Source organism: Bombus vancouverensis, chromosome 15, assembly GCF_051014615.1.
Source record: "Bombus vancouverensis nearcticus chromosome 15, iyBomVanc1_principal, whole genome shotgun sequence".
NCBI lineage: Eukaryota > Metazoa > Arthropoda > Insecta > Hymenoptera > Apidae > Bombus > Bombus vancouverensis.
This window is the reverse complement of record NC_134925.1, coordinates 7,088,456-7,115,428: the sequence shown is the minus strand read 5'-3', so window position 1 is coordinate 7,115,428 and position 26,973 is coordinate 7,088,456. Positions and strand designations below refer to the sequence as shown.

At 38.1% G+C, this 26,973-nt stretch overlaps 1 protein-coding gene across 5 annotated transcripts in view; it reads left to right on the top strand.

Moving 5' to 3' along the window:
• The window catches only part of LOC117157337 (fibroblast growth factor receptor homolog 1), a 112,589-nt gene that overhangs the window by 57,406 nt on the left and 28,210 nt on the right, over positions 1–26,973 (top strand). For 3 of the 5 annotated variants that reach the window (XM_033335325.2, XM_076624710.1, XM_033335327.2), the window contains one exon: positions 20,267–20,405. In XM_033335325.2, coding sequence (XP_033191216.1) covers positions 20,303–20,405 — 103 coding nt within the window. In that variant the 5' untranslated portion in view covers positions 20,267–20,302. Of the gene's footprint in view, positions 1–20,266; positions 20,406–20,494; positions 21,927–26,973 lie in introns of those variants that run through there. The other 2 variants (XM_076624709.1, XM_076624708.1) reach the window with 2 other exon arrangements.

Below are 26,973 nucleotides of genomic sequence, written 5' to 3'. Positions count from 1 at the left end.
AGTTACAATCACACAAACCCTCGAAACGGGATCCCTCGGTATTCACCGCGCGTGTTCATCGTGTGAAATGAAACCTCCAAAAATCCCCTTTCTTTCACCAAAACCATCCTATTATTCCGCACACGATCGTTTCCGATAGAATCGGGCACCGTTTCTCCCGAAGTGAACTCGCAGCCCACAAAAGGAACCTTCTTACGATTCCCATAAAAAACGACACACGCGCATACTCCACTCTAACAACTTTCTTACGTAGCCTGAAAACATTTCAATGTCGACATACCGTCCCACGTAAACCGTCCCTACAAAAGCGTAAAAAGAGAACAAGAAGCGAGAAAGAAAAAATATCCGAGAAATTCTCCAAGTCTACTAAATCCAAGTCACCGTTCCTTGAAATTCCATGGTATAACTTAAAACTACGTATACAACACATACACGGAGCTAGTTTCTATAAAGAGACGACGTCTATTGGAAGGCGTATTGGAACATAAGGGGAGGACTGGAAGGCTGGACGAAATCATTCTTACGTAATAGACAGCTACTGTCACAGTATGTCGATAAATGGCATTAAAACAATCTGCTCGTAGCTGTACGAAGCCTATTCGGTCTCGACGGATTCGCCAAGTTCGATCGAAGATCTCCTTGTTCGGCGGTTCTCGCGATCGTCCAACGACGATAGAGAAGCCCGTGATGCGCATAGCGATACGTTTTGGGAACGTGCTGCGCCTCGCGAGCTTTTAACCACAAAGGAGTGGGGGCAGAGAGGAGACGGAGTGGGGGGACGCGCACGTCCCTGGAATATTTTAATCGCGAACGAACGTTTGGGATCGCAGTCGAGCCGCGACGGTTCGCGCGTTAATGGTAGTCTATTTTGTCGTCTGTAATGCTGTTTTCTAGGTAAACATCGGAGATTCGTGGAGGGAATGACGATAACATCGTGGGTGTAATCTGTATGAGCAGCTCGTTACTTTGCGTGGCGCTAGCATGTATAATTTTCTTCTCGCTAGAAAGTTTTGGCTTTTGTTCGTTGATCTCATCCGGTGATACTGTTAGGAAGTACTGCGTGTGTATTGGTTGCATCGTTAGGTTGCTGATTGTACGACGATCGATAAGCAGTTTGTTTCAGACTTGTAACTTTATAATCGTAATATAATATAACGTTGCGTTACGAGGCGCGACTTTGTTCTACGTATTTGTTAAAATTTATCTTACTTCGCTGATGAGGATAATGGCACTTGATATACCAACGTTGTAAATTGGAAACATGACGTTTTGCATTTGTTGGAATATTGAGAGTTACGAAGAGTCGTTAGAAATGTCGCGTGTAAATTATTCACGAGTATGATCTTCAAAGATACAAGTATTGCTTGTGGAAATCTTGCGATTAAATTGCTATCGTGCGTTCGATGATAAACATTCTAATACGTATGCTAATAGTAAATATGGTAAATGTTGTTACAAGAATAACGATTAAACCAAATACAAACGTAGCTGGATCTCTGTATGGCAGTTGCGTTTACATTGTGGTTACACTTGGATTTTTATACGCTCGTAAAATGCACATTACACTCTCTATATATGCAAAACTCTTAACACATACTGTTTACAGTGACCCTTGTCTTAAGCTGCGTGGTACACATTTTTATGCACAGATCCCCTTGTCGCTCGGAATACTCGTACGACAACTCGAGGCTCTTTAAATCCTAGTTTCTATTCTTCTTACCTGGTCACTGACAGAAAAAATGTCACGACCTTTTCCTCCTCCGATTCATCTCGCAATTTACGAATATTTATTACAACGATATTCGCGGTTATTTATGATAAATAAATTCACGGAACTAATTTTGCTTGTTCTTCGAAAAATTCCACGTTGATTATGCAGGATATTTGGACGATGAAACGTAGAAGTTTACAGAGAGAAATTTAGCTTGCGAGAGGCTCGTAATATAATTGAAATATTTCTCTTGGCCCTTCGTAATGTAACGACTAATTTTATGACGAAAATGATGAGTAATTTTTAACAACAACGTACGTGCTTCATCGAGCCTTCGAGAAATCACGAAAATATCTGGAAATAAATTGAAATGACCACGTCGAGAGGACGAGAAGTGGTAAAGACCGCTTTTTCGGCAACGTTCGCGTTAAGCTGGCGTACGCTGACTTCATCCTCGCCGGCCATAATTCATTACACCATTTCGGCCGCGTATATTACACACCGGGACGCCTTGTTCCGAGTCGACCTCTCCCTAATTTAATGCCGGTATTTAGTCTACGGTTCGCAGCACGCGCTGAACAAAACCGTGAGCCGAAAATCAAGACCAGACGTGAAATTACCGAAAACGTGCTTGGAAACGAACCGTACTGCTCTTGTTTCGACTTCGATTCGCATGTGAAGAGCTTTGTTTCCTAGTCCGCGTAGGCTGAAATTGTTGCCCTTGGAGGATGAAAGCAGAGACTCGTTCACGCGAAACGCGCGTCTCTTAATCGGAAATTAAATTCGGAAAAATTTCCAGCTGGAATATCCAGAGATAAGAACATTCTTTGTAATATTACGAATTTTTAATACAAATTACGATACGATTATTTCGGTTCTGAATTAACATTACACCCTCCCTCAAAGGATCTTTCTTTTCATAGAAGACCTTGCAACGCGATGAAAATTCTCTGCCATAGAAATGCGCATTTTCCGCTCTAATTTGCCAAATTAGCTGGACAAATTGTAAGGTACAAATTAAATAATAAAAAAAAAAAATTCTCCGCTCTAACCTCAAGCCAAAAATGAAACGAAAAGCAGGAAAGAAAACGAAGGAGAACTCCCCTTGATTAATATGATTTTGAATTGAAATTACACGATAAAATCCTTACACGAAACACTTTGCAACAAGATGAAAATCAAGATTAAAAGAAAACCGGGCAAGATCAAAAGAATTCTAAACACCGCATATACACAGGAGACATCGCCTAAGAACGAATGGACCCACGGAAGGCCAGAAGGAACAAATTTCACCGGCGTTTCCAATGGTCGTTCTGTCGCGAGATACAAACAGAATCCATCGTTAATTCCCGCCATAAAATCGTCCGTATCATCGAAGGGAATTCTAAATGTTTCTACCGTTACCATACAATCCTTTTTACGATTCGAACCGCCATTCTCTGCCTCCTATACTCTTCCTTTCAGTCTCGTCTTATTCCGCCTTCTTTTTTTCCACGATTTTTACGAGCTCCTGTTAAAAGCATCTCGCCTAACAAAATATAAAAGTGGCGCGGGAAGCGAAACGCGTGCGGCGTGAAAATTCTTGCGGTACGCGCACGTGAAAGGCTTCATCCCAGAGGTTGTTGTTCGCCGTCTTTGTTCATTGGCGACCGGTGGAACAGCTCAAATATTGATCGAGAGAACACGTTCGAGCTTCTCGTCTTGACGAGTCGAATCTCCTATTCTTCCAGTAAAGAATATTGTTCAGTGGATCAGGATGGCGAGGTTGAAGATACATTCCGTAGCAGAGTGCACGGTAAATATGGCAACGAGTCACTGCAAACACGCAGTCGAAGATGATGAGGTCATTGCAACGTCTTCGTTTGCCATCGCAAACCGTGCAGTAACAATTGGAAAATTCGATTGCATTGTATTTGAGAATTTTGCGAAGATCGATATGACTTTGTTTTCCTGGCTTTTGCCCGAGACAGCGAACGTCGAGACACTGGAATTTTTCGAGTCTTTGGACGATCCAGATATCGTTTAATCATTGTGGAAGATTAAGGTGACTTTTTGGTTGATCTCTGGCCGAGAAAGTGAAAATCGAGGACTGCAGTTTCTTTTGGATGATACTTGGTCATCGTAGAAGATGGGAGTAAGTTGTTGGATGCTCTCTAAATTAGTTGGAAGATTGGAAAAACGAGGATTGTAATACTCTGGTTATTTTTAGTGACGTTTAAATGAAAATTGAAAAGTCGACTAGACAGAAGATAACAAACCGGGGGAAATATTTCTTTCATCCGGTGAAATCGTGAAAGAAAAATATTCAGACCACCCACGAGACCTCGCAACTTTCCCCATACGAGCAGAATCCCATAGAGTTAGAAGGGATATCTACAGTAAGCGGCTTACTGCAAAGATCGACACCCTTCCGGATATTTTAGGACAACACTAACCTGACGCAACCTTTCTCAGCATAATTTGTCGATACAATCGGTTTCCGTTTCTCGTGCTTTCCTATATCTTTCAAGCATATGACAAAATTTCCAAATTTTTATCTCGATTAATAATTATAAACCGAACTATGTTAAGTTTCCAGCTAAATTAAGTTGAAATTTGAAGTTTAATATATTCTGCCATTTCTTTCATATACGTGAGTTTCAATGCCAATTTCATCTAACCCCCGTATATACTGGAGCACTTAAAGTAACGTTTAACAGATCCTACGGAGATTCTGTAGTTTCGACTATTATCATAATTTTACCCCGAAACAGCGCGTGATATCTCAGCAATCTCCGATCGAGTCAAAGTTCCAACATTCTGCTACGTTTTCATCCAACCACATTTATCTAACGTTGGAAGATATCTTCATAGTCTGAACAAAATATGAGAAAATATCGATATTTTCTCACGGCATTGCAGATCCTCTTAGCTCGATACCAAATTCGCGGACTATAACGAACCTATATATAAAATTTCGTTATTGAAATATCTGCGAAACTTGTCAGCAGGTTTTTTCTTTTTTTTTTTTTTTTTTATTATTTAATTTGTACTTTACAATTTGTCCAGCTGGACATTTGGTAAATATTTCTAACTTAATTGCTAAATAACTGCTACCTTGCTGGCTACCCCCAGTGGGATGCCATCATCAGCAAATTGATTCAATTTCGTGCTACCAATCAAGGAATAAACAACATCGAAGAGAAATAGAACGAAAAGACGAAATAAACGAGAACTACTAGCCAGTCCTCGACGAAACCAGAAGAAGAAGAAGAAGAGACTCGTTTAAGAAAGTGTACCACCTTCCCAGCGCGAAGAAAGAAAAACGAAGAAGGAGAGCACCATAGCGAGGCAACGTCAAGACTATATGAAAAGTTGCTCTCAAAGGGACACTGAGAAGCGAATTGTCGCGGCCGTGTAGTATGTATAGTCCACGTAGATTTACAAAAGGGAGCGTAGAATCGTAGCAGCGGTCGGACAATCGAAAGAAAAGATTCGCTGGTGGCGCGCGTTGGCGTGAAATAGCGACGTCGATGGACGTGGCGTGGGGCTGTGGCGGAGCACGTGCTTCCGGTTTACGGCTCACCCAGTTCTACGGTTTATGGTGGAGGATTTATGGGCCGGGACACGGTTCACGGGAGCGTTGCCTTCCAGAAAACCAGGCTGCACCTTCCACAGACCCCTTTACCCTTCTTTCTTTCCTTTTTTTTTTCCCCTTCCTCTTCCTTTTTCTTCTTTTCCCTTTCTCGTTTTCTTCCTCCGCGCTTCCCTCTTTTGATCCAACGCCGACAAACACGCGCACGCGGTGGGTGGATGGGATTTCTTGACCGCGAGAAACGACTTCGATTAGACTCCCGAGTCGAGGGAACGATGCTCCACCCCCGCCTTCCAATCGCTTCGTAAATTCTACTAACAATAAGGACGTGCTTTGTGCTCGGAAATCGATACCATTCTTTACGACTTGGCACCTTATTTCCTTTTTCATTTTTTTTTTTTTCGATGTTCTCGCGGCGAGGATAGGCCTCGTGTCGGTCGGAGATCGTTTCGGTATTCGTTTCTCGAGGTTTTCGGGGTCTTTTCGACTGGAAGATACGTACAGAGCGTGCGCTATTTGTAGCATGAGATAAGCTGAACGTTGAATTTACGAAGTATGGAAATCGATAAGTATAATACAGCGATATAATAAAATACAATAACGCGATTGGCGCGTGTAATTGATATTGGGTTGGCAACTAAGTGATTGCGGATTTTTTCATTGCCATCTAATGACAAGACCCGCAACCACTTAGTTGCCAACCCAATATAACGAGATATTCACAATGAGGTATTAAGCAACGAATTAATTGTTCCTTTAATTAGCAAGTGTCTGTTTGCTGGATATAACGGTAAATCGACTTACTACTACTTAATTAGATAATATCCAGTGGTTTGTATAATTATACCATCGCTTTGTGAAAGATTCTTAATGTTATCTTTCTAGAAAAAAAGCTGGTGTTAATTGAAAAAGATACTCCGTACATTGCTGATAATTGTACGTGTGTTAGAAACCGTTGGAGGAATTACTTTTCCTTCGATTAATACAGGGTGGTTGGTAACTGGTGGTACAAGCGGAAAGGGGGTGATTCTACGCGAAAAAAGAAGTCGAAAATATAGAATAAAAATTTTTCATTCGAGGATTTGTTTTCGAGAAAATCGACTTTGAATTTTCGCTCGGTACGCGTGCACTTTACCGCGTCCCGTTATAACGGATCTCACCGTAGATTTTTAAAAAAATTAAAAAAAAAAAATTTTATTCTATAATTTCGACTTCTTTTTTCGCGTAGAATCACCCCCTTTCCGCTTGTACCATCAGTTACCAACCACCCTGTATAACGAGATTGTTGGTTGTTGTTCCTAATTGCTAACTCATTATCAATTTGTTCGCTTTGATATAAATGAATAATTTAACTATGGAATTCGCATACCTCTGTAGGAGAGTGGAGTATCGCGCGATACCTGTTTTCACCTTAGCCATACGACTGGAAAACGGGAACTCGGTCGAGTTCAACATCAGAATTTTAATTCGTTGTCCGACAGTCCTAGAGAATAGACATTACGATGCACATGGTTCGAGACGAGGATAGTAATGCCAGAGTGGAAGCTTCGAACTATCAATTTCTTCCCGCGCTTCATTTAAATAATATGGAAATGAAAGAAGACGGAGGCCGTGGGATGACTGTAATTTCAAAGGATTCCAATTTTTTGATCACAAAAGAGCGCAGCTAAATCTCTGTGGCGGTGAAAGGTTGCGCCCTCGAGAATCGGTAATTAAGGGTTTCGAATTTTAACACTTTCAGCTGAGCTTTTACGGCCACACAAATTTCTATAGCCAGTCTTTTAAATTGTTTCTGCACACGTTATTCTGTTTCTCCTCCTCCTTTTTTTCCTTTTAATCGAGTAAATACAGTTTATGAAATTACATGCATTACAAACGATCGATAGTTCGATTTATTTTTGTGATAATTTGGAAAATATTTCTACGTGTCTCTGGTTTTTCGAAAATCAAATTAATACAGTTTACTTAAATCGTCTGTATCGTAACGTTTATTTAAAGCAACATATTTATTACCGTAAATGTGTGTATATCGAATATTTCTAAGTACTAAAATAATAAAATAAATAAATAATTTTGAAGGACGAAATAAGAATATCTTCGAATTATTTAAATTAAATGGAAATATTTGTAGGAATAACAATCTCTGCTCTGGATATATAGGAGAACTGATTCCGGGAATCCTCATCTCTCTAAGCATCGAACGAACGTAATTTCCCAGCGAACACTTGAGGGGCTAAAAAATTCTTTACCCTCCTACACAAAATTTAGCTGAAGCCAAGAAAAAGAAACAATTACGGAACAGTAATAAAAGAAGAACATTCAGAGTTTCAACTTTGCTCCACAAAATATTCCTTTTAACTACCAAAACAAATTCCCCCTGTTTCTCCCATAAAATGCTAGAATTTCCATCCAACTGACTCCTACCTATAAACATAACCTAGACCAGGCGCCAAGCCTCCCCTTAGTCGCCATTAAACCTGTAAAACTCGATTTAAACACAAATATCCATCGAAGGAAACGCAATTAGCCAAAAAACCTTTACTACCTGGTGTCCAATTAACGAAACAATGAAGCTAATGCTGTTTCCGTGTAAACTAACCTCTCACGATAACGCGAGCGCGCGTAAATTCAAAAGACCGGAGACGAAGGAATACCAGAGAAGGTTAAAGGGGAAGAAACCAACGAAAGAACAGAAAAACCAAATTTTCTCGTACGGATTAAGGCCATAAAATTGCCTTCGCGCGGCTCTCTTGTGGAAAAGTCATTGATTTACGCGCGGACCTTTTCTCTTTTTACCTTTTACGTTTCTATGGTAATCGTTCCTCGAGCCGCGGCCATTTTAATGAACAATACAATAGATATTTCTGACGTAAAGTAAAATTAGTTGTAATTTAAAAAAATGACACATTGAATGAGACTTTCGTGAGTTTGGAAATGTATCTGGAAAATGTCACGATTCGAGATAATTCAGTTTAGAAAATCACAAAGATGATATTGCGACCATTTTTATAATTCCTTTTACCAACATTGTTCGTTTAATAATTAACAAGTAATTTTGTTTGCAAGCTTCCATAAACAATACTTCGTCTTTCGCGAGTATTCGTGAAAGTTGTATTATTTTCAAGATGCGCACATGTGCGATACAAAAAAGAACACGTATGTAATTCCATCGTCGATAGAATAGCGTTCCTCGAAAGGAAAAACTCTTCAGGCGGAAAATCACAAACGCGTGGAGGGGATGCGTACGGTTTACTGGTCGAGACAAGGCGTATTTCGAGGCTGGACAAATTGAATGAAATCGCTTGAACCTGTTCCTTGGCCTCCGGGGACCACCCGTAATTATAGTGACGTAGGTCAGGATTTTGATGGCGTCCGGCAAGGTAGTAATTTGAAGGTCGACGCCGACACTCTCTCGCTCATTCCTCCGAGTATTTATTAGCTGCGCGCCTTCGAATTAATTCCTAAGACCGATAAAGTGTAAAAAGAGAATTTCTAACATTAAGGAAGCTTGGGAACTGTGATTTTAGGTGATTTATGAGGAAATGGGGAAGAGCGTTTTTCTTTGTTTCTCCCCGTTTTGGGGCATGTGGAGATTATCTTGAGGAATGACAGATTTAATACCAGGAATACTACGGTGCTTGAAAAAAGCAATTCGTAACTTTCTTCAAGTAGAGAAATTAGAGAATTCTAGAGATTTCACGATGAAATTGAGCGAATTTTTGGCCACTTGAATCACTTTTCACGAAGCTTGTTTTTTTGCATTGCTTTTCATTTTGACTTCCTATCAAGCGTTAAAAGTACCTGCGACGAAACGTCGTGTAACAATAATTCAATTTTAAATTGCCACATATGGAAATTGCATTTTGTATTATTCCTCGATGTTACGCGAGTCGAATATGATTAATTGCGCGCATTTGTAAATTATTTAATCGTCGTGTTTGCCTAGTAAATTATAGTACTATCTCTTCATCAAATATCGCTAATTACTAAATATCATATTCCATGAATAATATATAATAAACGGAAGGAACAATTATTATGAAAATTAATTATGTTACAAAATTGGAAGTCGACTTGTTACGATGTGCTAAAAAATAAATGGTGAAATACCGACGCAAAACACCGCAACGAAACGCTATAGAAATCGAAAATGCTGTAATAAAGAAGATGAAAACCGAAACGAACGCATACGAACATAAAAGCTGAAATAAAAAGCGTTGCAGCGCATCGTCAAAAATGCTGTAAAGAAACGTGAAAACAGGATAGAAAATAGAACGAAAAGAGAAATAAACACGTCGTTAACCGATGGGAAAACGTGCCCGACTCGCTACTTCTTTTCTCCACCGCCTCCGCCTTTCGAGAACGTCGATCTCCAGCGGCGATCCTGGCGATCGGCCAGATCGGCTTCGAAAAACGTGTTCGCTGGTCACGAGGAACCTTTCGTTCGTGCCAAATTGAAATACGGTCCTGGAAAAATGATTTCTAGCGCGTGCTTCGCAAACGAGAACAACGTTTAGCACGTCACGCAGACGACCACGTAAATTTTTAATAGACCAGAGGCGTGTCAATTGAACGTACATCATCATCCCTTCCTTGCGTCTCGTCTGTCTTCGTGTCAATAAGATTTATAAGACAATAAGTTGTACCACTTTCTTTTGATTTTAGCACGTTTGAACAAATTTTTCAGACATATTTTAGCCATGCTTGATCCTTAATTAGCAAAGCCGTGTCACGTACGTGGAGCTGCCACTGTGAATTCTATCAACGTCACCAGCCACTTTGTCGCTCTACAAATTTTTTCCAATTTCCTTTCTTTTTCTTTCCAACGACAATTGGACGATATAAAATTTTCGACAAGCAATAATCGTTATATCCATTGGGTGGCGAGTTTATTACCGAACAATCGATCAAAAGCTATCGTCGTAAAGCGAGTCTTCCAAACGAATCCAATCAAAGGTGACAATTATCTTAGCCCTGGCAGCGTTATGCGAACTGATTCCAATAAAATCACCATAAACGCGACCCCTCGAACTTGTCTCGTGAATATTTCTTTTTTCTTTTCTTTTTTCTTCTTCGTCGTTAACGATCCCTTCGAGGATTCTTCTAGGAGATTGTTTTCTTTTCAGTGACCCAACGACGCGCCAAGGTACGTTTTCACCCTAACTTCGGAAAACGTCAGTTGGCCGAGGCTGAGAAAGGGCGAAAAAAAGAAAATTATGAATCTACAGGCGGACGATTAATATTCCTCGGACGCTATCTAAAAGTCGAGAGAAGTTCCTTTCCCCCTCGAGTTTCAGGACAGGGACTTTCTTCGGATCCTGTCACTTGTTTCACACTCTGCGGAGAGAAAACACACGCGTGTAACGTGTATCTGGTTTCGTTTTTCTCGAAGGAAACGTAAACGTAAGAAAACTCCTGGGACGTCGTGGGTTCGATGGAAAACGAGGTAGAAAGGGGCGAGTCGAGTCTCGGAATTTTTGCAGGTCTACGTGCTCCTTTGGCGTTTATGGCAAAAATCTGGTCGCCAGATTGCGTTGGAACGCGTGGAGGAAGGTTCCTCTGTGCTCGGCAAATTGACAATTTCAGGAGTGTACAGGAAACGTATAGCACAGCGTGTGAAGAGAAAATTTTGAAAGGTTTATCAAAGGAATATTAAAAGAATAATTGGAAATAGAACGAGTACAATTAATTTGTAGGAGAATTTTGACATTTTAGCGTCTGCAGAGTATTTTCAATGCTACGGCTACTCGTGAAAGATATTTTCTATTCGATTCTCGAACCAGTTCATCTTCCAATATGCTTTCATTTTGTAAGCGATTGGTAGAAATTTGGTCTGAAAAATTTCAACGCCTAAGGAAGCTTCCCGCTCTTAGAGGAAGACGGACGTGAAAACGTGCAAGATAGAAAAAGGAACGATAGAAAGTAAGAAAAACCGACAGATCAAATTGGAATATTCGCGATAGAAAGCTTACAATTAAATTGGTAGAAATTTGGTCTGAAAAATTTCAACGCCTAAGGAAGCTTCCCGCTCTTAGAGGAAGACGGACGTGAAAACGTGCAAGATAGAAAAAGAAACGAAAGTAGTAAAGTAAGTAGAAAGTAAGAAAAACCGACAGATCAAATTGGAACATTCGCGATAGAGAGCTTACAATTAAAGAGGAAGCTAAGAAAGGAAAGGCGCCCTTAACTCGCTCTCTTCTTGCCAACAAAGCGTCGCTAATCGAATTAAGAAGACTTCGCGAAAGCCAGATATATCGCCAAACGCGTGTCCAAAAATAAAAATCCAACGCCCATCTTCTCTCGCCATTACCAGAGGATCTAACCGAATTAAAAAAGATTCGGCGGAAGAAAGGGATCCACTTAAGGGTGCGATGGAAGACGCAATAAAGAGTTCTTTATACTTCCTGAAGGAGCAACACATCGTAGCAACGATAGGATAATATGACAGGACCAGAGTCACGGTCATCCCTTGAGGAATTCAAATTTACAGGCAGCCCGATCTTAAGCGGACCACCCGAGGGGTTCGCTTAGCATAAATTTCGGGGATGGGCAGGTTCTTCCTTCTCCCTTCTCCTCCTCCCCACCTCCTCCCTTCCTTTCTTCTTTCGAGATTTGTCGAAGGAAATCGGCTGATTTACGCATGCAGCCACATCAAAGCCAGCTCACCGAGTCAAGAAAATATATTCCACCCTTGTACAACAATTAACGGTGATTTATCACGTGGAAAAAGATTCGATTTCTTCGGTGCGTGAGGACAAATTGAAAGTTATTCTCTGCGACGGTCTATCATTTCGGTGCGAGAAATATGGGAGGAGATGGAAGTTTGGTTGCTTCGTTTTTTCGATCCTACGAACGTTTACATTCGCCAATTTCCATAGTTTCGGATTGTTTAATCTTGGAAACCTGAGAACACTGTGACTTTCGAATTTTGAAACCTTCGAATCGTTATATTTTCAAGCGTTGCAATTTTTGATTCTTAAAACCTTTGGGTATACGAAGTTTAAAATCGTGAAACTTTCGAGGTGGTAGATTTCCAAATGTACTTTTTTAATTTCGAAATTTTCGGATATTAGAAGTTTCCAACTTCTGCAACCCTCGGACTGTTAATTTTCCAAATGCTTCGATTCCTCGATCTCAGGACTCTCGGCTATTCCAAGTTTTCCATCTAGAAACTTTCCGATTGTCAAATCTTCGAACCTAGTCTTCCTGAACCTTCCAACATCCAAACTTGCAAATTTTGGGATTTTCGAATGTTCACATGTCAAAACGTTCCAATTCCAAGCAGGTCGAAATTGCCGGACTTTTACAATCCGCGTCTCTTTCGATCGCTAAACTCCGAAACGTCGAAACTTTGAAATTTCCAAACTTTCCAATTTCTAAATTACCAAACGTCCGAGCTTGGAAACCTGCCGCCATTCCACGACTTCAACCCCCACAGACAAATAAATCCTCGCGCTATTTCAAAACACCGTAACCGCAACAGAGACCAGTTTCGTCACGCGCAACCAACGAACCCGCAAACTGCTGCACCTCCAGCCACAAACATCTCCTTCAGCCTGAATTTTTCAATTTTAGAAGAGGCGCGTGGGCATGGAAACCGCGAACGAGCCCCGGCAACTTAACCTTCGCCATTCGATCATTACCATTTCGCAAGGTAACATCAAATAGCTACGTCATTGGCATCTCGTTAATCAGCCTCCAATCGTGATGAATATTACGTCGATGATTTGAAAGGCGACTGAGAGACATTTACGTTGTTCTCTTCTGTACGATTCGAAACCTACGTCACGTTGGTCTCCATGAATGAGACGGTCACGCTGGTTTTTTAATCTTATCAGATAGTAGAGACGAGAGAAGGAGAGACAGAGAGAGAGATAGAGAGGGGGGAGGGGGGGGAGAGAAAGAGAGAATATAGAGACAGGATCGAATACATTATCTTATTTACCGGACAGCTTTGGAGAATTGAACGCTCGATAAAGCGTGAACGCATAAATAAGCGGACGAAATATTCGGTTTCCGTGACGCGATTATCGAGCAAGTGACTGGGCTCGAGAGCCCACGTGAAACAGAATTTTAATTTCCGGGGATGGTCGGTTGGTTGACGACACGAATTTTCTTTTTAATTTATCCCTGCCTGCTCGTGTTAATTTACGTATGTAAATTAAATATGTAAATTATTCGAACGAATCTCTTTTTTTCTTTCGTTTTATCGTCGTTTTCTCTTCTTCGAGATTGAATGGAATAAATTTCGAGACGAGTTCGTTGATTAACGCTAAGAAGAAGCGGCAAGACAGTCACTGATCGTGGTTTGAAGAATTATTGGAGCGAAGGTGGTGGATACGTTGGTGTAATGAAAGTAATCGAGTAAGCGGAGAATATTGGAAAATTGGATTGCCTACGTGTTCCTCTTCCTTGTCGCCTATTTGAGATAATGGAGTAAGTCGATTGTTGGACATTAAGCTTTCACGAAGTGGTACAGAGTACAGTTAGAACAAGTTCGCAGAGGATTAGATTCTGTGAAATCGTTTGTTGAAGTTTGTTCTCTTCTTAACGCGTTCTATTCCGAGTTCCAATAATAAATTGTAATAAACGTCTTTATATATTTCTATAACTATATTACAGCCGATTAGTAGACGTTAAGCTTCTATGAAGAGGTTTGACATGCAGTTTGATAATGTTTGTAGAGGATGAAGTTTCCTAGCGTCATGGTTTATTCTTTTACCAAATCTTTTCGGTTCCAGTTTCAATAATAAACTGAAATAAACATTTGTATACGTTTCTATAATTTTATCGCAGTCGATTGTTATTGTTGAAGCTTCCACGAGGTGGTTGAAAATAGAGTTGGATGAAGTTTATAAAGGATTTCATTTTCTACAAAATTGTTTCGTTTCGACTTTTCACAATAACCTGGAATAAACACTTTTATATATTTCTAGGATTTTGTTACAGTCGATTAGTAGACGTTAAATTTCAATGACGAAGTTTAAGATGCAGTTTGATAATGTTTGCAAAGAATTAGATTTTGTAGAATCATACTTTGTTCCTTTAAATTGTTTCGTCTTGTCTTCTAATGACAAACTGCAATGAACATTTTGATACATTTCTGTAACTTTATTACAGTCGATTAGTAGACGTTAAGCTTCTATGAAGAGGTTCGAAATGCAGTTTGATAATGTTTGTAGAGGATGAAGTTCCCTAGCGTCATAGTTTATTCTTTTACCAAATCTTGTCGGTTCCAGTTTCAATAATAAACTGAAATAAACATTTATATACGTTTCTATAATTTTATCGCAGTCGATTGTTATTGTTGAAGCTTCCACGAGGTGGTTGAAAATAGAGTTGGATGAAGTTTATAAAGGATTTCATTTTCTACAAAATTGTTTCGTTTCGACTTTTCACGATAACCTGGAATAAACACTTTTATATATTTCTAGGATTTTGTTACAGTCGATTAGTAGACGTCAAACTTCGATGACGAGGTTTAAGATGCAGTTTGATAATGTTTGCAAAGGATTAGATTTTGTAGAATCACACTTTGTTCCTTTAAATTGTTTCGTCTTGTCTTCTAATGACAAACTGCAATGAACATTTTGATACATTTCTGTAACTTTATTACAGTCGATTAGTAGACGTTAAGCTTCTATGAAGAGGTTCGAAATGCAGTTTGATAATGTTTGTAGAGGATGAAGTTTCCTAGCGTCATAGTTTATTCTTTTACCAAATCTTTTCGGTTCCAGTTTCAATAATAAACTGAAATAAACATTTGTATACGTTTCTATAATTTTATCGCAGTCGATTGTTATTGTTGAAGCTTCCACGAGGTGGTTGAAAATAGAGTTGGATGAAGTTTATAAAGGATTTAATTTTCTACAAAATTGTTTCGTTTCGACTTTTCACAATAAATTGGAATAAACACTTTTATATATCCTTTCCACGATAAACTTACGAGGCCAAGTAATTTCTTCTTTGAACGTCTTATTATTATTATCATCATCATTATTATTATTACTAACGCTTTACTATTTTCATAAACTTATGGAACTGAGCCATTTCTTTTTCTTTTTTTTTTCTTTTGTCAAAATTCAACATTGATGATACACAACAGCCGCATAATAAAGCTATAAAACTTGCACAAAGTGGAATCGCATGTGCGATAGCGATAAGGTAACTGCGGAACGCATCGCGTATTTCTCTAAACCGTCCAAAATTATATTACACCTGCCACGTAAATTAGAATACGAACCACCGACGAAACAATAGCACATAGAACTTTATTATACGGTTCGTGTCAGAACGTAGCCTAACTTGTAGCCTGGCGAGGTGCAGTTCATCGCGCGCAATTTGCAACGTGTAAGTATAAATACTTGGCGGTGAACGGTTCAACTCTCAGGAATAGACGCTCTGAACGCGTTACATACAATGTGTCTTTTCGCCTAACGAGCACGAAGCAATGGGTAGCGCGAGTAAATCTGCTTTCGGAATTTAACGCTTGAAAATGGTGGTTTATGCGTTTCCGGATGTCGTTAATGCAACTCTTGCGAACCCTAGGATGACCAGTCTTTATAATATGTCTACTAAACGAGCAACATGATTTTTCTCACTCGACGACATATGTTTGAATCTTCGAATAATTCTCAATCAACTTAGAATATTCGCTGACTGATTTGTTTGGTATTTCGTTGGTCGTTTACATTTGGCGTACAATGACGGACCACTTGTTGCGATTGTGCTTTATGGTCGTGGTTTCTAGGACGAAATCAGAAGCCAGGTTGAATTATTACGAATTGTCTGTACTTTTCGCGATATACAGTGGCTTACGAAAGTGTTCGGACATTTTAGAAACTCTTTACGCGTTATAGAAAACAATTGTCGCTATTGGGAAGATCTTTTTAATCTGAGAATATACAGTACATCGAAGTCCATCCACGATATTTTCTGGTAGAACGTGTTTCATATTGATTGTACTTTTAGGGCTGATCGTACGTTCGCGATAAATGTACTTGCAACTTCTGTGTACATTTCCGAATTGGTTTCAAGTTTTATTGTTGTAAGGACGATACTCGTGTCTCGTTACAGAGCTCGTGAAATTTCACAAAAATTTGGATACAACGCTGTGGTAAGTCTTGGAATATTTTCTCGTTCTAATAGAAAGAGTTTCCAAAATATCGCGCTACTAGCTGAAAAATAAAGATAGAATTTATGTTACGTAAGAAAAGAGAGCCGAAGCACGCGATTGAATGTCGCTGTTCGAACGTTTATTCGGAAAAATTCAAAAATATTTATCGCTGCACTGCAGATGTTTATGCAAGGACATATTTTAATATATTTGCATATGGCATATGTTTTGCATAGTATTTTAGTTGTTAAGCACACGCACAATATTATGTTAAATATGTATTTATTTCATATTCATCTCATCGTGTTTCATTGCTATCATAGATGACTAGCTATAAAGCATAGTGTGTGCGTAACATCGGGCAACCGCTTGGTCGCTGGATTCTGCACACGAGAACCACAAGAAAGGTTTATATAAATATACGTCTTATTTGATCTTGTTTTCCAGTTATAGCGAGCTTCTTCTTAGGCAAAGAATTTACATTACATCTGCATACACGCAGGTTCAAGGGATGTTCAAAATGACGTGCTTACATCCGAACAGAAAACAAAACTGTTCGTCGCTTTTATCTCTTTTATCATTGACTCTCATATTCTCTACGTTTCACCAGGTATTGTTCGTTGACTATCGAGTTGCCTTTGTAAATAGATAGATTTAATTAACTATTCCGATTATTCGAGCGAATTATTTCTATATAAAATAAATTTCTGTATAAAATATGGTTTCATGTGCAGAATCCACCACCGAAGCGGTTCACCTTGTATAATTATAAAATATTTATGGATTGTATTAGAAATTAGCTTTTGTCCGCGACTTCCACTACTAGTCGACTACTAATACACGGAAGAGTTTCTGAGCAGATGAATTTTTACGATTAAAATTCCCAGCTGATTTTTCGTGATGAAAGATATTGATTTGTAAGAAGGTTCGATTTCAGAACAAACACGATCGATGAACAATAACCATCGTGTTGCTTGACCTCTACCAAGCATGCCAGCGCGTACAGCTCAGATGCCGGGCTATTTCTCAGCTTCCACGAAACGAATCGAGATGATACATACCCCATTTTCTTTGCCGGGTACTAAGCTATACAACAGAGAAAATCCCATCAAGATCTATTGAGTAGCTTTTACGTGATGCGAGTACAAACAGACAGGCAAAAGTTCTAAAGATTAGTCTTTTCGACTTCATAGCTTATAAGCTGTTCCAGCATCACTGTTTTATTTTTTTTCTTTTTTTATTTTATTCGATACACAGACACAACCCTTCTACTGTTTTATATTATACGTATATGGACTATTCGATGTATGGATGCAGCTCTTCTACTGTTTTATTATGTCTATGTAGACTATTCAATGTATAGACACAGCTCTTGTATCATTTTATTATATGTATATGTAGAACGTTCAATGTATAGACACAGCTCTTGTATTATTTTATTATATGTATATGTAGAATGTTCAATGTATAGACACAGCTCTTGTATTATTTTACTATATGTATATGTAGAATGTTCAATGTTTAGACACAATCCTTCTACTGTTTTATTGTGTATAATAATAATCTATTATATTATTGTTTACTATTTGTATAGTGTAGAATAATCTATAGACTATAGAAGATCTATATACATATAGTATACAGATCATCTAGTAGATACATATAGTATATAGATCTTCTATAGTCTATAGATTATTCTATACTATACAAATAGTAAACAATAATATAATAGATTGTTATTATACTATATGTATATAGATCTCCTATAGTCTGTAGATTATTCTATTCTATTTAATAGATTATTCTATTATAGATTATAGATATTCTATATGTATTGCTCTATATACTATAGAATAATCTATATATAAATTATTCATTCTAAGGACACAATCCTTCTACTGTTTTATTATATGTATACAGAATATTCAAAGTATAGACAAAATCCTTCTGTTTTATTATACATACAAATCGTTCAATGTGGGAAGACAATGTACAACCCTTCCACTGTTTCACATATTCTTTTTTGCTCTTTATCTCTATCTTTTATTTCAATTATTTACACGTATAGATCATTCAACGTACAGCCACAATTCTTCTATCGTATTTATTTCATCGTTTGCATAGATGTACGTATAGAGCAAGTGAAAATGTAGATGGACGCGATTCTAAAAAGAGGATCCTGTTTCGTCTGAAATATATTCAGCTACGTCGCCTCATCGTTTAAAAATTCAATTAAAAACCAAGCTTCTCAGAAACGTAGCTCACGTTCTCTAGAAACCAAGTTCTCTATTACACGTTCCCCCGAGCCTAATCTGTAGAAACTACGAGCAACAGATCCGGCGAGGTTGCGGCCGAAGAGCGAGTTGGTGCAACGTGGTTGATCTATGGGGTCGAGTGCAAGGATGCACGCCGGACGTGTTCTGGCGTTCGAAATCCTCTGACACGGCCATGTGTTCCTTTTCTAGCCCGGCCCTGGCGATAGTACAGTCTATTATACTTTATGGGAAAGACACCGTGCATCCCGATAGTACTCCATAAAGCGTCCCGTCGTTTTCGATCGGATTTATGACGATTCGCCACACGCGCCGCTTTGCCGAGAAGGGAAAAAGAATAGAAGAAAGAAAAGAAAACGAAAATGGAAAGACGCGATTCCGTGATGTTACTTTATGGGACCCCTTGTAAACCGGTCCGATGGTTACTTTTAAACACCTCTATTTATTAAAGAACCAGGTTGCCCAACGATTTTTGTCGATCGTTTTCGAAGGATTTGGCGAGTGTGTAGGCGCTACGGTGTTCTTCGTTTTGCTTTTGCTTTTCGCAGTTTTCTTTTCCTCCGCTGTTCGATGCGCAGGTTTCGTCCGCAGGTTTCGTTCTGTTCGGAACAGTGGTTGTTTGTTTGTGCTGGGCATTAGGAGTTTGTAGTTTGATAGCAGCTAATTAATTGCCGGCCATTAGGAGTTTGTTGTTAGATAAGAGGCGCTAGGAATTTGGGCAGAGCTTCGGGAGGTTTGGAGTGGAAATTGTTGCATGTTACGATGCCCACGAAAAGTATTTACGTGTACGCTTAATCCTTGATACAGTGTATCTTTCTTTCGTATCAAACTTTTCTAGGAAAATTATCGACAAATGATACCAACTTTGATATACTTGGACTCAATTATCATGCAAATGCAATATCACGCAAATACTTTTTATGGTATGAAATTGTTGGAACAGGGGAATTTTCACAATGTAAGTTTAATCGATGGCTATTGAATTCTAAAACTGCTCTGTCGCAAATAATGGAAAGTATGATTTATTTATTGTATTCTTTCCCTATACAGCGATTAAAAAATAAAAATCCTAATTTTCGATTAAAAAAATAGAAATCCTAATTAATACCAGAACTACCAAAATAATCACAACGATTGATTTTGAAATAAAAATTTGATCTTCATAGAAATTTTTAGTTATCTAAATTAAGTAATATTCACTTATTTATATAATACTTACTTATAAATTATACTTATCTAAGTATTAACTTATTATAAATAATCAGCCATGTCACTGCGCCACGCCAGAAAAATTACTGAAAATTCTCAACGCGAGAATTGATTGTAATTCTAATAAATAAATAAAAAAAAAAAAAATAGAAATTTGACGTTCGACACTCGAGACAGTATCGTTTCCAAGTATTCGAATGACTTTTCGTCAAACGTATGGAAGAAACTTGTCATCAAATAAGATTTCATTTTTTAAGGAAGAAAATATCTGTCTTACGTTGTAAAACAAGTGAAACTACTCGAAACAACTCGAAACGTTCAAAGATCGATGAACCGGATTAACAAATGGATCAGCGGATTAACAAATGTGTTTTCTGTTACAGAAAGTCATCGATGCCGCGCCACTAGATATTCGTATTATGGTCGAAGCAGTCGGGATGGCGATCGTGAAATGTCTTATCGTTGGGATACTCCTGATGTTGGAGATCGATCGAACTACCCAAGGACAGCTGGTTCGACTAGGTGAGAACTTATAATCGCGCTGGCTCGTACACGATTTACCCGTGTAACATGGCACGAGCGGATTTTTCTGATAGCTTTATAAAGATTTTATCTAATATTATACGTTATACTACACTGCCAGACGCGTATATCATTTACATGCTATAGTTATTTATATTTACAACGATCCACGATCCTTGTATTATAATATACGACAGAGTGTGTGCTACGAGAACGTCGATTAACGACCTGAACGACCATTAATGGACCATTTAACCACGGCCTGTTATTGAAAATTGAAACGAGCCTGTAATTAGTCGATTCAAAATGCGATAAATGAAAAATCATAAAGTAAATACGACAAGCGAGCACGCACGTACTTTACGTGGTACAACGACCTCGGAAAGAATTTCTATTTCAAGAATAACCCCATAAAGGAAGGGAAAAGCGTTAAAAGCGAAGCACGAAGTGAAAAATTGCTGGAATCACGCGGATAGCGATCGTCGTCGCGATTCCACGCAGGATGAAAGGCGAAAAATGCTAAAAATACACGGAAACCGCCGGAGGATTCGTTTTCGCCGGCGAACGCGATTAAGTGTAACGGTCGAACGTTTACTTTCCTCGTCTCTTCTCGGCTACTAAATTTCTCCGCCTCTTTTCATCCAACTTTCGCACGTTTACAAACTCGTAGAAAGTAGAGAACGTAAAGAAAGCAGAACAACGTCGTTTTTCAAGGGCTCCCTTGAACCCTTTCGAGACTAATACGACGAGTTTCGAGATAATATTTTCAAAGATCGCTGAATTATTACGATCTTTCCCGACAACACTCAGGCCAATCGCACTATACGATCGTACGATGAACAGAACCACGTGTTCTATTTAAAAAATTCTCCTTTTGAAAAATTCCTTTTTCAGCGAAGTATAACCCATCGTATCACCGCGTGTGAAACAAAAATTCGTGTTGATAGGAAAGAGACTTTGGATTTGTCAGAGGATCAAAGAAATATTCGCGATATTTTCATTTGTAACGAGAAAAATGAGAATAGTAGAGTCGTAAGAGGGCGAAGGAAAAAGGAACTTCGAGACACGAGGGTGAAATAGGTGGGGCTGGATGGAAGAGGAACGTAAAAGAAAGAAATGGAGGGAAGATCGGAGGGAGGAAGAACTTGGGAAATATTCGAGGATGATGGAAGATGACGGGTCTCGATCGTAAGAAAGTCTATCGTACAGCTTCTTCGCGCCAGAGTATTTTTAATTCCGCTCGTTCGAGCAGGAGGAAGCAATTTTCTCGTCTGGAGCGTCGAAAGAAATGGAAAATCGTATCTTCGTCTTTCGATCTGTCCGTGCACCCTCGAAAAATCAAAAATTAGATTTCTTAAAAAAAAAAAAAAAAAAAAAAAGGGGGTGTACGGATGTATTCTATCGAAGAAAAGGCTGGAAAGAATTGCCCTGAAAAATTCACCCTAAACACTCGGCACAGTTGTCCCAAACGTTGGACAAAAAGGAAAAAAAGAAGGAGAAAAAACTGGTGGAAGAACAAAGGTTAGCCATTATTGCGAGCTTTTCTTTCAACGAGTGCTCTTCGACTGCTCGTACCTCCGTCATCGGACTTTTTTCGGTCGTTGGAACGCGGTGAAAGAGGTACAGGCCTTAGCCATATGCTACGTGGTGGAATTTTGAGAAATCAACGTGTCGAAACCGAACCCATAAGCGTATGTGACTCTTTGTCCATCTTGAATCCTGGCTCTTTTCCAGTCACGTAATTCCTAGCCCATACCAGGAATTATGGCCTACAATTTTATTAACGCAGCATTGCCATAGAAAAATGTATTCTCCTTCGAATTTACGTTCTGCTTTACGTCTAGCAGTTGACGATACAACTCACAAATAATCGCCATTCTCACTGGAAACATGGATCGATCGAATGAGATTTTTCTATCAATTTACGTTATCTTCTGTTTGTGAAATTAAAATAGAAAAGTAAAAAAGAAAAAAAAGAAGGAAGACGTTGTTCGTTCACGAAAGAACGAAGAGCTGATTTGGAGATTGAGAATCGAATGGTTCGAAGCTTCTGACGTTTCAGAGGTTCAGAGGAGTCTGTGACGGCTAGACAGACGATTCATGAGCGAATAGAGTATTTTTAAAACGTAAAAAGGGGATAGAAGGCAGACGAAAATAAAAGACAAAGTCTTTTTTAGAGAGGTTGGCGAGAAATTCCATTTACGAGCTATGGCAAAGTCACGGGGATTTTTCTGCACTTGAAAAAATATCCTCAACATCGTCTCGTTTTTCTAGACAACTGTTCGATCGATAGAACCAATGGGAAACGTTACAATTATCCGAGTTATCCTCGATCCGAAATTTTTTACGAAACGTGAAAGTATAGAGAGTTCAATTTCCAGGGATTCTCGAAATTATAAATCATGCGAAATTCTAAATTAATTAATCCGAATTTGAAGAAGATTTATGGATCATATTTATTTCATATACCATCACAGATACGATTTTGAAAATTATAAGCAGAAGGTCATTAACCAAATCTCAACTCGAATCTCCAGTTTCATAAAATTATGTTTAACGTCTAAGTAACATTAAAAGTAAATAACACGACGAAATCGATCGATTAAATAACGTCTAATCTTGTCGATGATCTTATCGTAACCATGGAGCATATGTATGTAGCGCGTATCTTGATTGATGAGAAATTATACGCAATATCGTTGAGTTAACTTGTGGAAAATAAAAATTCATTTTACTAGATATGAATCGCTGCAGAAAATTTCACATTTACTTTTGTATTTGTTTAACTCGAATCAGCTTGGGTCTCGTCACTTATTATCTCGACGTTTCGACGAATTATCGTGTCGACGATCGAGATCGAAAGTAAATTTGAATTTTTACACTTAGACCTCCAAATCTGAACGTTTACTTCGATCATATCCACTTCGTACATTTGAATGTTACAATTTAGAGTTTGAAATTCTGCTTGAATCTCTATATTTCGATATTTCGGGCTTCGTTCTCCATTCTGTCGATCTAAATTTCTAGGCTACAATTTCTCTGAATTCAAGTTTGTATTTTTAATCGAAGATATTCGGACGTTGTCTTATTTAAAACTTACAATCTCGTTCTATCGGAGATAATAACTTGTGAAGAATATACAAGCGTTAACAAAGGCTGCGGAAGATGAAATATAATTCATCAAAAACTCGTAACTTTTTCCCTCGAGTGCTTAGGTTCCTTTGAAATTAAATGATAACGTAAAACTCCTCTGATCTTCCCAATTCTCTTAATTCACTAAAATTCATTTCTATTGTGAAATCTAACTGAATTAAAATTGGCAAGCTTGATCAACGATATAAAATTAATATTAAACATAATGATAGGCTAAAAATGAGATGAAACCATTAAATTTATATTCAGTATGATCAAACTATGCTTGGCCAACAGCGCCAGATATTTAATGTTTATTACAATAATAAATTAAATAACAAAGAACAGGGCGATATAAAAATTTCAAAAACTCCAAAATTCAGTCTAAAATTCGCTTTTGCTCTAAAACCTAACTGAATTGAAATGGACAAGCTTGATCAACTATATAAAATTAATCTTGAACATAATGATAACCATTAAATTTACATCAATATGATGGTTGGCCAACAACGCCAGAAATTTAATGTTTATTACAATAATAAATTAAATAACAAAGAACAGGGCGATATAAAAATTTCAAAAATTCCAAAATTCAGTCTAAAATTCGCTTTTGCTCTAAAACCTAACTGAATTGGAATGGACAAGCTTGATCAACTATATAAAATTAATATTGAACATAATGATAACCATTAAATTTGCATCAACATGATGGTTGGCCAACAACGCCAGAAATTTAATGTTTATTACAATAATAAATTAAATAACAAAGAACACGGCGATATAAAAATTTCAAAAACTCCAAAATTCAGTCTAAAATTCACCTTTGCTCTAAAATCTAACTAAACTAAAATGGACAAGCTTGATCAACTATATAAAATTAATATTGAACATAATTGTAACCATTAAATTTACATCAACATGATGGTTGGCCAACAGCGCCAGAAATTTAATGATTATTACAATAATAAATTAAATAACAAAGAACAGGGCGATATAAAAATTTCAAAAACTCCAAAATTCAGTCTAAAATTCGCCTTTGCTCTAAAATCTAACTAAACTAAAATGGACAAGCTTGATCAACTATATAAAATTAATATTGAACATAATTGTAACCATTAAATTTACATCAATATGATGGTTGGCCAACAGCGCCAGAAATTTAATGATTATTACAATAATAAATTAAATAACAAAGAACACGGCGATATAAAAATTTCAAAAATTCCAAAATTCAGTCTAAAATTCACCTTTGCTCTAAAATCTAACTAAACTAAAATGGACAAGCTTGATCAACTATATAAAATTAATATTGAACATAATTGTAACCGTTAAATTTACATCAACATGATGGTTGGCCAACAACACCAGAAATTTAATGATTATTACAATAATAAATTAAATAACAAAGAACACGGCGATATAAAAATTTCAAAAATTCCAAAATTCAGTCTAAAATTCACCTTTGCTCTAAAATCTAACTAAACTAAAATGGACAAGCTTGATCAACTATATAAAATTAACATTGAACATAATTGTAACCGTTAAATTTACATCAACATGATGGTTGGCCAACAACACCAGAAATTTAATGATTATTACAATAATAAATTAAATAACAAAGAACAGGGCGATATAAAAATATCAAAAATTCCAAAATTCAGCTACATGGAAAGTAACCCTTAATGAATACGTTTCGTTAGCCTGCGCCTCTATTACCGAATTCCATTAAGGTTTCCACGCAACAATGGAAACGTCAGTTTCTAGGAAGCTGGTCAAAGTCGAATTTCACTGGCCGACCGATGGAAAACACGACAACATCTGGTGAACAGATTCCGATGCGGGTTCTACGCGTCCTATTAAACGCTTTCTCCAAACGGTATTTTACTGGAAGCCGTCGTTTCCTTGGAATTTCCGGCAATTGCACACGTGCGATCGTTAATAAGTAAAGCAATAAGGAGGCGTTGCTTGCTAAAGGACTAACTACCGACTACCTGAGAACCTCCAGTTATTTTATCATCTTTCCTACGTGGTAGAAATCTCGAAACGTGCGTACTTGCTTCCGTAGGCTATTTAAAGGAAATACTCACGATCTTTTACTCTTAGATTTACGTAGATTCTTTTTGTATCGTTGCTGTTCGTGCAGTGATTATCCTCGTATCATGTAAACGACAGCGTTTCAGAATTTTCAAGTATCAGCGTTTCAAGTATCAGAATTTTTACAACACGGTTCCAAAATCCTTTAGAAATTGTAAGAAATCTTCCAAAATAGTCGTAAGATCCTTTAAAAATTCTGAAAAATCGGAGCCTTCGCAAGTTTCATGCCTTCCATGTTTGCTTTGCCTAAATCAATCTTCCAAAATTCCTTAAAATCACTTCAAAAGTCCTTTGGACGGTGTTTTGAACACGTCCAACATTTTTCTAAATATTTACAATTCTCTATTCTTTTCACATTTACGTGCATTCTTATCTATCGTTGTTCATATACTGGTTATCTATATATCATGCAAGAGCAACATCCGTGCAAACGTCGGAATTCTTTCAAAGTAGTTCGAAAATCCCTTGGATACTGTAAAAAATCAGAACCTTTGCAAGTTCCGTGTTTGCTTCGCCTAAATCAATCATCCAAAATTCTTTAAAAACACTTCGGAACTCGCTTAAAAACTATTTCGCACACGTGCGAAATCTCTTTGAAAACTCTTCCAAATGTCTCTCAGACGTGTCTCCAAATTTCCACCACTCCGCCCCCCATTTTTCTACGTTCGAAGCAGTTTGAAATTATCGCAGAAGTCTCGCCTAAAAACGTCGCTAAAAGATTTTTACTGAAACCTGTTCAAACTTCAAATTTTTCCCCAAAATCTTGTTTCAAACCCTTTCAAATCTCTTCCGCGATCTTCTCCAAATTTCCACCGTTCCAATCTCCGCGATTCTACGTACAAACCAATTTAATATCATTCCAGAAGCGTCTAAAAAACCTGGGAAAAATTGCTCACGAAAACCTCTGCAAACTTGTAGTTTTTACCGCCAGTCTCTGCCCACCTGGCGTTCGTCCCAATGAAATCACCGAAAGCGATGTTCCAGCTCCAGATGTTCCGATTCTTCGTCTTTCGACTCGCACAGACGGATAGAATGGGACTAAATTCGACGTAAACGCGACAACGAGTAGAAAGAGAGAAGAGTAGACGAAGAACGAATAGAAACGGGCGAAATCAGGACGCGACCGGTGAATTTACTTTCCGGCAAGTGAATTTATTGATAACCGGCCGAAACGCTCGCGTTGCAACGATCCATATATATGTGTATTATTATGATTGAGCTCAATTGTCCAATTGGCCGGTCATTGAATGCCATATGCGCGGGCCAGGCTCGGCCCGTTATTAGCGGCCCGTCGTCCACATGGAATAATAATTCTCAACCCGACGTCGGCCGCGTTTCCACG